Here is an 11,227-nt window from a genome sequence, read left to right as displayed (position 1 = left end):
TTTTTTTTTTCTGGTACCGGGAATCTAACTCATGACCTTGCACTTGCCAGGCAGGTGCTGTGCCGCTGAGTTAAATCCCCAGCCCCCTCCTGCACTGTCTTGTATATCATTCTTTTGGTGAGCATTATACATAATCTTATAAAATATGTGTCCTGTATTATATTGTTCCCCTTGCAAAATGTCCCCCAAACTGACACAACTACATTTATTCATTTGCATATGTTGAAACATCCCTGTATCCCTGGGATGAATCCTACCTGATAATGCCGTAAAATCTTCCTGATAATGTGCTGCATTCTGTTTGCCAGTATCTTATTGAGGACTTTTGCATCTATGATCATTAGGAAAATTGGTCTATAGTTTTCTTTTTTGGTTGGGTCAGTCTCAGGTTTGGGTATCAGGGTAATACTTGCTGCCAGAAATGATTTTGGAAGTATTATTTCCCGTCCAATTTTATTAAAGAGTGGCAACATAAATGGTATTAGTTTTTCTCTAAAATTTTGTAGAATTCAATAGTGAATTCATCAGGACCTGGGCTTTTGTTTGTAATTTGTTTGTAACTCTTTTTAATTGCATTTTCAATTGCATTGACTGGTGTTGAGTTATTTAGAATATTTATATCCTCTTGAATCAGTTTTGGCAGTTCATATGTGTCTAAGAATCTGTCCAATGCTTCTGTTTTTTCCTTCTTGTTAGGGTACAACTTCTGGAAGTAGGTATTGATGACTTTCTGGATTTCTGCAGGATCCATTGATCCACTGTGTTTCCCACTTTTCATTCCAAATTGCTTGAATTTGAGTCTTTTCTTTCCTCTTTTTGAGGAAGTTGGCTCACTCAATCTTTCAAATAATCAACTCTTCAATTCCTTGATTATTTGCATTGTTTTCTTAGTCTCAACTGCATTAATTTCTGCTCTCATCTTTATACTTTCCTCCCTCATACAAGCTTTGGGTTTGATTTGTTCTTCTTTTTCTAGAAGTCTGAGGTTCAACATTTGGTTGTTTACTTGAGCTCATTCAGTTTTTCTGATAGGAGAATGCATCATTATAAATTTCCCTCATACAATCCTGGAAGACAAACACAACTCAGGAGGCATCACAGTACCTGGCTTCAAATTATACTACAAAGCTACTGTGATAAAATCAGCATGGTACTGGCAAAAAATAGACCTGAAGACCAGTGGAACAGATTAGAAGATGCACACAAGACTGCAAACACAGTCAGCCACCTTATATTTGACAAAGGAGCCAAAAATATTCACTGGAGAAAAGATAGCATCTTTAACAAATAGTGCTGGAGAAAATGGCTCCCCACACACTGAAGACTGAAACCAGACCCACATCTATCACCACGCACTAAACTAAAGTCAAAATGAATCAAACATCCTAAATATTAAAATAGAAACACTCAATCTACTGGAAGAGAAAGTAGGTAAAAATCTTGAAGACATAGGGATAGGCACAGTCTTCATGAACAAAATCCAAACTACATGGGAAATACTTCAAAGAATCAGCAACTGGGACCTCATCCTATTAAAAAGCTTTTATACTTCAAAAGAAATCACCAATAGAGTGAAAAAAACAACCCACAGAATGAGAAAGCATTTTAGCTAATTGTCCCTCAGACAAAGGACTTATATGTAGAATATATAAAGAAAAACTCAGAACCCCCAAATTCAAAGACCCAATCCAAAAGTGGGCATCTGAGATGAATGCACTCTTCTCAGATAAAGAAATACAAATGGTAAATAAATACTTGGAAAAAGTGTTCAACATCATTGGTTAGAGAGATGCAAAACTAAAACAATGCTGAGATTTCATCTCATCCCAATAACAATGGCTACCATCAAGAAATCACCTAATAGCAAATGCTGGAGGGGCTGTAGGGAAAAAGGAACCCTTCTCCACTGTTGGTGGCAATGTAGACTGATGCAACCATTTTGGAAATCAATCTGGAGATTTCTCAAAAAATTAGGATTAGAGTTCCCATTTAACCCAGCCATTCTCCTTCTGGATATTTTCCCACAAGAATTAAAAGCATCATACCACAGCAATATATGTGCACCCATGTTTGTAGCAGCACAATTTGTAATAGCAAAATCTTTGAAACAACCCAAATGCCCATTAACTGGGGAGTGGATAAAAAAATGTAATATTTTATACAATGGAGTATTATTCAGCTATAAAGAAAGATAAACTCAAGGCTTTTATAGGTAAATGGATACAACTAGAGACTATACTCATAAGTGAAATAAATGAAACCCACATGTATAAACATCATATTTTCTCCCTAGTGTAAAAACTTGAAAGAGTAAATAAAATCTGAAGGGTATATAGATATTGTGAAAGGGAACAAAACTGCTCAGTAGTAAAGAACAACTGGGGTGAGGGGAAGAAGAAAAAGAAAGAAAGAAAAGAAAGAAAGAAAGATGAAGGAAAGAGGAAATATATATACATATATATATAATAGCTAAGATAATTGTACTACTAATTTCTACTGGTTTACTGAAAGGAATAGTTAATGTTTAATTGTTTGATCATTGTTGCATATCTATATCTGGTAATCTGAGCAACTACTTTGAAGATAACAATAAGTAATACAACAATATTTGTTGATTTCTTATCATTTTGCTTTGAAATTCTGTGTTGTTTTTATAGTTTTGTATTATTTTGTTTTTGTCTTTGCTTTTGTTATTTTGTTTTTGTTTTTTTCTTTCTGAAATAAAAGAAATTTCCCTCGTAGGATTGTTGTCATTGTGTCCCATAAGTTCTGGTATGTTGTGCCAGCATTATCTTTTAATTATAGGTACTGTTTAATTTCTTTTTAAATTTCCTCTGTGATCCACTGGTTGATCAGAAGGGTGTTGTTTAATTTCCATGTGTTTTTAGTAGTTTTTGTGATTTCTTTTGCTATTGATTTCCAATTTCATTGTACAATTGTCAGTTGTATGTATGCAATGATTTTAATTCCTCTGCATTTACTTAAGCATGTTTTATGAGCTAATATGTGGTCTATATTGGGGAATGTCCCATGTGCAGCTGAGGAGAATGTGTATTCTGATGTGGGGTGGAACACTCTGTAGACATCTACTCAGTCCACTTGTTCACCGGTTTGATTTAGCTCTGATATTCCCTTGTTGATTTCTTGTCTAGATAATCTGTCTCTTTGTGAAAGTGTGGTATTAAGTTCCTCCATTACAATTGTGTTACTACTTATTTGATTTTTCATGTCTGTAATATACAATATTACAACTATATACAACAAATGTACAATATTTGTTGTATACAGTTCAGTGCACTGATATTGGTGCATATGTATGTTTATTATTGTTATATTTTTTCTTAACGTTTTCCCTAAACAGGTATTAAGTGATCTTTGTCACTTTTGATCAGTCTTGGCTTGAAGTTAATATTGTCTATAAATACAGTGGTTACTCCTGTTTTCTGCTCAGTTCCTGTGGCATGGAGCATTGTTATCCATCCTTTGAATTTCAGAATCTGAACTTCTTTTTCAGCTAATTGTGTTTCTTGGATGCAGCATATTGTTGAACATTGCTTCTTGGATCATCCTTTCAGTCTCTTTCTTTCTTTAGAAAAGAAATTTCAAAACAAGATAATAGGAGGATAACAATGGATAATGCAATGCATGTTGTTATCTTTAAATTAGTTACACAGAGTACAAGATATAGGCAATTAATTGTTAAAAAATATTAGCATAAACCTTTCTTTACAATGAACTAAGAGAAATTAGTAGTATAACCATGTTACCTATCTTGTGTATATATACATATTAATGAGTTGAGGCTATTTACATTGATGGGAATAGTCTTGACTTATATTTTATGTTATTTTCCTGTCGTTGGTTCCCTGCCTTTCCCCTGTGTTTAGCTGCTTGCTCTGTCTAGTGGCTTCTTTCTATTAGTGTTCTTGTGCTTGTGGTCTTCATCTTCTCTTTCTAATATATCCTTCAGAGCACTCTGAAGAGCTGGTATGGTGCTCATGAATTTCTCCAATTGCTCTTTGTCATGGAAGTATCATTTCTCCACTTATATTGAAAGAAAATAATTAAAAATTAATAAATGAAGTAAAAGATCTATACATTGAAAATTACAGTACTCTGAAAGAGGACATTGAGGAGCATATCAAAAATGGAAAAATATCCATTGCTCATGCATAGGAAGAACCAACATAGTGAAAATGGACATGCTCCAAAAATTTTATGCAGATTTTAATGCAATGCTAACTAAAATATGATTAGAGTGCCTCACAGAACTACAGAAAACATTCCTAAAATTCATCTGACACAAAAGAGACCTAGAAAAGCTAAAGCAATTCTGGGCCATAAAGGCAAATCAGGAAGCACCACAATCCCTGACTTGAAGTTACACTACAAAGCTACTGTAATAAATTTAGCATTGTACTGACAGAAAAAAACAGACTCGAGCATCAGGAGAACAGATTAGAAGGTGTAGACACAACTACAAATACACTCAGCCACCGTATCTTTGACAAAGGGGCCAAACATGTTCACTGGAAGAAATAGAGCCTCCTTAATAAATGGTGCTGGGAAAAGTGGCTCTCCACATGCCAAAGACTGAAACTAGACCCATGTCTATCACCATGCACTGAACCAAAGTCAAAATGGATCAAAGATCTAAATATTAAAACTGAAACACTAAATCTACTGGAAGAGCAAGTAGGTAGAAATCTTGAACACATAGGAGTAGGTGGAGAGTTCATGAACAAAACCCAGATTGCATGAGAAATACTTCAAACAATCAATAACTGGGATTCCATCTTATTAAAAACATTTTGTGCAACAAAAGAAATCACCAACAAAGTGAAAAGACAACCCACAGATTGGGAAAAAAATGTTAGACAGTTGCCCCTCAGAGGAAGGAATTATATCTAGAACATATAAAGAATTGAAAAACTCAGACCCCTCCCCCAAATTCAAGGAACCAATGCAAAGTTTGGTATCTAGATGACTATACACTTCTCAGATGAAGAAATACAAAAGGGAAATCAATATATTAAAAAAATGTTCAACATCACTGGCCATTTGGTAGATGAAAATTGAAACAACACTGAGATTCCATCTCACTCCAGAAATAATGGTTATCATAAGACATTAACCAATAGCAAACCTTGGCATGGCTGTGAGGAAAAAGGAACCTTCTCCACTACTGACGGGAGTGTAGACTGGTACAACCACTGCAGAAATCAGTATGGTGATTCCTCAAAAAACTAGAATTAGTGGTCCCATATGACCCAGCTACTCTCCTTCTGGGTATTTTCCCAGAAGAATTTAAAACATTATACCACAGTGATTATGTGCACCCATGTTTGTAAAAACACAATTTATAATAGCTAGATCTTGGAAACAATCCAAATGCACATCAGCCAACAAATGGATAAAAAAGATGTGATCTTTTTTCCAAAATGGAGTACTACTCAGCCATAAAGAAGGGTTAACTGGAGAGTTTTATAGACAACTGCATGCAACTCAAGACCATACTCATAAGTGAAATAAATCAGACTCACATGTGTAAACATTGTATTGTCTCCCTTGTGTGAGACACTGAAAGAGTAGAGAAGATCCAGTATGTAAAATACATATAGTGAATTTGGAATAAATTGTTCAAAAGAAAAGAGGAACTAGGATGGTAAAAAGGGGAAAGGTCAGAAGGGAAAAGGAAAAAGAATACAAGATAGTTATACTAGTAGTTTCTCTTAGGTCATCGAAAAGAAAGGTTTTTGCTAAAATTGTCTGGAGAATTTTTATGCCAATACCTTATACGCTGAGTAACTACTTCAAAGCTAACAATACACAATGTATTATCTACTGTTGTTCTCCTATTATTTTGTTTTGAAATTTTATTTTAGTTTTTTCTATTAAATAAAAAATGGAAAAAAAACACAGATTACAGCCATGTTGGGATTTATAAATGGCCTTTGGCATCAAGAACTAAGATAATTGTGTGTATTAACACATCACTGAATGCTTCGTATTAGACCAATGATGTTGTAAATATGAAGGAGGAGGAAAAATAATTTTAAATGAAAATTCTGGAGAAACCAGATCAATCTCATATCTGTGAGCCTTGCTATTGGGAACCTAAACCTCTGCCCCATGAAAGTTATGTATCTACCACCACCAAAACCCAGGAGATTCAGACCAACTTCACAGCTCTAAATGGAAAGAAATCATGAAAATGCAGGGAGATTTAAGGGAAGCAGGGTGGTGAAACTTAGGAATCTACAAAACTCAGCACTGCAAATTTTAAACCCATCTACATTTTATACCTTAAAGTATGAAAGTAAGATAAAGCAGCTTCGTGACTTACCAAACATGTGCCTCAAAATAGTAAAATTGATCCAGGGACAGAGCTTAGTATGATGACCAAGGATCAACCTACAGTCTTGGACAAAAGAATATTTGCTGTACAAGGAAATTATTTATAATCTCCAAATGCAAAACACTAAGAGAAACAGTGTCTTTTATAAAGTTCATATGAATTTGCTATAGGAACTCAAAATAAAATTTGAGTATAGAATTACTTGAAGTGGGTCATTAGAAAATTTGATATTTTTAAAAATATCCTCACTTGTTGGAAGGAGCAAAACAACAGGTTTATTGATGTATGTAGAGCATTTAATGCTAACAAGCATAAATTTCTTGTTGAATGCATTAGTTTAGGAGAAAGATATTTCTTTAAAGCTATTAATTCAGTGAAACGCAAACAAAATTGCTGTCCATATTCATCCACATGAAGTACTTCAGATGTGGATTTAATTATTTCATAATGTGTGTATCAGCATTTAACACTGCATCCATAAACATATATAATTTGTATTCAATGACTAAAGATAAAGTTAAAGATAAAACTGAAACTTCTTCAAGGCAAAACCTGGATTTCGCTTAAAGAATACAGCAGTAGCACAGTGAAGATGGGTGAAGGCAGAAATACAAGATCACCCTCCTCCCAGGGATTCATGACAGACATTTGTCCATCCACCCCCTCCTGAAAGAACTTACGTGCAGCAAAGTGTCATCATATTATTGATAAAGTGTGAACTTTTTTAATATTTTGGGATAAAGCTTCTTAAAGAATCTGTACCTCAAGACCATTTTCAGTGAAACAGTGACCAGTACAGAACTTCTGTGTTGGCACTGGTGTTACTCAGCACTCTATGGAGACTCTCGGCTTTCGAATAAATATTCAGAAAGGTAGCAGAGCAAAAGGAACCAAAGGGAAGCCAGGAATTGATATCTCATCAAGAGCAAGTTTATTCGCCTGAGAAAACCTAGTACAGGACCCCAACAAAAATAATATCATCTTTGAAAATATTAAAAGTACCTTTGGCAATGCAAGGATAATGTAAACATATGTACAAATTGCTTCTCTGTAATTAGTTTTATTTCAATAAGTTATTTTTCCTTCTGATTTTAAAAGAAGTGAAAATTCTTGAGCCCTTAAAACCTTGTTCCTACTGGGTACATCAGCCTGCCTGGGCATGAATAACTTTTGGAAGTGCGAGTGTGTTCTCACCATAGACAGGGATCACAGCGCCTGGGTCTAGAACAGGGCCAACTGCAAAGGCAGCCAGATTCCCTGAGCGTGTGCAGGGACCGCAGAGGTAAACGGAAGAGTAGGTGGCCGCTCATTCCCTCCTAGGGAGAGATACAACCTGCATCCATCCTCCTTCAATTAGTCTTTTTTTTTTTTTTGGTTTTGGTTTTTCTCCGGTACTGGGAACCGAACTCACGACCTCGCGCTTGCCAGGCAGGCACTTTTGCCGCTGAGCTAAATCCCCAGCCCCATAGTCTTAAACTCTTATAACTCTTGATATCTGGTCAATTTCTCATTCCCCACTATAACTAGATTATGTGTGGACACGCTGAGCTGTCTTTAGTTAGAATCCTGTCTGGTGGGTGCAGCCGACTCCCTCATGCTGCCCTGTGTTCTTCAGTAATATTCCATCCAGGGTCCTCCGTCCTCTTATTTGGCGCTAAACTCCCATCATCCCACCCACCGTTCGGATTCTGCTTCCCCAAAACAAACCACATTGCAGTAGTTTCTATATTGAGGGTTGTGTCCTGATCAAATAAAATCCTTCTAATTTTCAATACGTGCCATGTGTAATTAATTCTTTCATAGCTTTCAGGAGATTTGGAGCATAATTTGTGTCAACCACTCAAAAATCCTCCTGACCTGTCGCTATTTGAGCAGTCACACTCAGCATCAGCTACAATAATCAAAGTTTATATATAAAGCACATTGATAATGATATCTAATACATGTTGGAAAATTATGAAAGAAAGAACACACATGCAGGGTGTAATGACAGAGGCCTGCAATGCCAGCGGCTCAAGAAGCTGAAGCAGAGGAAATTCTGGAGCCCTGAAGTTTGCTGTTAGCATAGTCTACACAATAAGACCCCATCTCTATAACTATGTAGCCACAGGGAAAATATCTAGGTATAAAAGTATAAGAAACGTCCAGACATTCTATGGAGTACGAGATAGATAGCCACCCCATCTACAGAAGAAAAAAGCTCAAATTCCTTACTCTGCCACCCCTGCTCCCAAATACGGGCAGCAGCCACTGTGGGTTCAGCATCTCATAAAAGACACAGTCAATCACTGTTTCTGTGCCATCTCTTTTTCTCACAAAAGCACTAGAATTCTCCGAAACTTTGAAATGCTCATTGTTTAGTTACATATTTTGCAATGAAAACAGGATTGATATGGCTGTAGCTGAAAATATAAAGTATACCTGTGTCCAAGTGAGAAAGGATCACACTGGCAGGGAAAAATCTCACAGTCAGCTCATCCCTTATTCCTGGCCCTGCCTGCAGCTCCAGGAGTCAGGGAGCATCCCACACAGGAGCTATTGACCCAGAAATTAGATGAAGTGCTAACTGAATAGCTGCACTAGGAAGTGGCTTCAAGCACAAGAGGGAGAAATATCAGAGGACAATCTGTACAAGTAAAAGGAATTTTATGTATAGAGAAACATTAACAGACTCTTGATTGTATAAGGAGACATTTGGGGATAGCCACTTAATATTCACTTCAGTCCACTCCAAGGGCTTGGATTCTTTTGCTAAAGAACATCTCTTATTGCCCTGCAGTGCATGTAGGTAGAAGGAAGGGCTCTGACCTGGAATGAGGTGGAGAGCGGTGTGTCTCAGGTTCCAGACCTGAAATCAAGAAGCTCAGAAAACAAAAAGGGAAAACTCTCTTCCCACATTCAAGCAGTTAAAGGGGACAGGAAAAGAATCACAGTCTTGGTATGTACATGTGGGTGGGCAGGACAGGATAGCATTAAAGAGAACACTGATTCCTAGCCAGTATCCACCCCGATAACCAGGAAGAAAATAAAGACACGACGAAAACACTTACGGCGTGATATAGAATTCCTTCGTAGGCTTTATAGCAAAGATACCAGTGTAGTAGATATAGAAATAAAGAGAGAAAAAAATCCCAATCACCACGTCTCCATCCTTGCGCACACTGGTGCTCCTTCGGTGGAGGCAGGCTTCATTATCAAAAGTGCACACTAAGGCAGGAAGCTGCAGGAGAAGGAAGAGAACAATCAAAGGGAACATCTTAGATGCATATGCAAAGTTTCAGGCTGCGTGAAGAGGAACTTGTCAGCCAGGTAAATAAAGATGTTCTCTGTGTGTGATTCAGCGTGACATTATTTCTGACTCAGGCGGACACTCTGATGCCCTGGCTCCTGTCGCCAGTGCCTGCTCCACGTCCCTGGAGAAGTTTGCCACCGTTGCACCCCTGGGCTGTACATCTGAGGTCTGGAGTCCTGGAAAGAAGCACAAGACACAAATTATACTTCAGTATCATTTGCCCCACCTGGAGCCACCATGATTTAATCCAGTTTCACTGATAGCAACATCCCAGAGGCCACTTCCTCTTGGGCAGATTTCCTTCTGTGTCTTTGTCAATAAGCCATGGGCTTAAAAGCCATTAGAGGTGTTGCTAACAGATTGCACTAGAAGATTTATTGGTACGTTTGTGCTGAAATAGTTTGAAAATCCCAGAGCTCATGGAAGAAGCATCAGGCATTGTGGTTTCCAAAGTGGAAGATTGAGATATATCTCCTGACAGGTCCATGATCAAGAGTTGCAGCCACAGAACATTCTTGGTGTAGCTGTGTTGTCTGCATACCAGTCACGTGCACTAGCACCCACAGCCACACCTGCTGTCCATTGCTTGGGGTATAAATAATTACAGTACAGCCAGGAAACCCAAATTACTAACTCAAGATCAGTGCAGAAAGAAAATTCACTTTTGAGTGATATAATTTAGCCCATTTTCCTACAACTTCATTTTTCCAAGTATCTTCATTCCGTGGTTTAAAATATTGTCATAACTCATTTCTATACTCCTACAAACCTGAATATTTCCAGTATTTAGAATTTTGTGCAAGCATGAGTCTGTGTAGTAAATTTCTTTTTTTTTTTTTTTTTTTTTTTTTTGCCTTATCCTAAAGTAGAGGATCAAAGCTGGAAATGACATCTATATTTCCCATTACATAAAATTTTGAAGAGCAAGGACACAAGCAACATTTACAACCCTGACCTCAGTTAATTTTTCAGGACAGGGAGATTATTCTGATTAATGTATTTGTTCAACACATGTCATTTTACATTTGTCAAAATCTAAATAGTTGGGGCAGGGGTTTTAGCTCAGCGGCAAAAGCGCCTGCCTGGCAAGCGCAAGGTCGTGAGTTCGGTTCCCGGTACCGGAGAAAAACCAAAAAAAAAAAAAAATCTAAATAGTTTTCAGCACAGAGAGTGAACCTCATTATGGACACAGACTTTATGTATCACAGAGGAATCAGTATCGGCTTATAAACTCTGACATGTAAATAATAAGTGATGTGTTAAAGGTGGGAGAGAGTCTATTAATTTTTGTAAAGTTAAATCATTACAAACTAAGTCCATAAGTTTTAAGAAAAAACACATAAATAAAAGACACTGGCCTCATGTCTTCATTCACCTTCGAACAGTAGATACTCAAAAGAAAGTTGGAGTATAAGTACAAAACCTTCAAAGAGTTTCAAAGAAATTTAAGACATAATGAATTACAATGTCTCAATAATTTTATAATAACTATGTGGCAGAATAATATATCAAAACTATTGGTTTAAAGAAATTATATAATAATAGTTTTAGATGAAAAGCATTTATCGTGTATATAT

The 11,227-nt window shown here is 36.7% G+C and overlaps 1 protein-coding gene across 1 annotated transcript in view; it reads right to left on the bottom strand.

Annotated features, from left to right (window-relative positions):
- Window positions 1–11,227, bottom strand: part of LOC102019949 (vomeronasal type-2 receptor 116-like) — a 69,099-nt gene that overhangs the window by 45,938 nt on the left and 11,934 nt on the right. The window contains exons 2-3 of the mRNA XM_013507198.1: window positions 9,759–9,826; window positions 9,409–9,578 (exon numbers count right to left, since the gene is read on the bottom strand). Coding sequence (XP_013362652.1) covers window positions 9,409–9,578; window positions 9,759–9,826 — 238 coding nt within the window. The remainder of the gene's footprint in view (window positions 1–9,408; window positions 9,579–9,758; window positions 9,827–11,227) is intronic.

This window comes from Chinchilla lanigera, unplaced genomic scaffold, assembly GCF_000276665.1.
Source record: "Chinchilla lanigera isolate Chin_1 unplaced genomic scaffold, ChiLan1.0 scaffold00123, whole genome shotgun sequence".
Taxonomy (NCBI): domain Eukaryota; kingdom Metazoa; phylum Chordata; class Mammalia; order Rodentia; family Chinchillidae; genus Chinchilla; species Chinchilla lanigera.
This window is presented reverse-complemented; position numbering and strand designations above follow the sequence as displayed.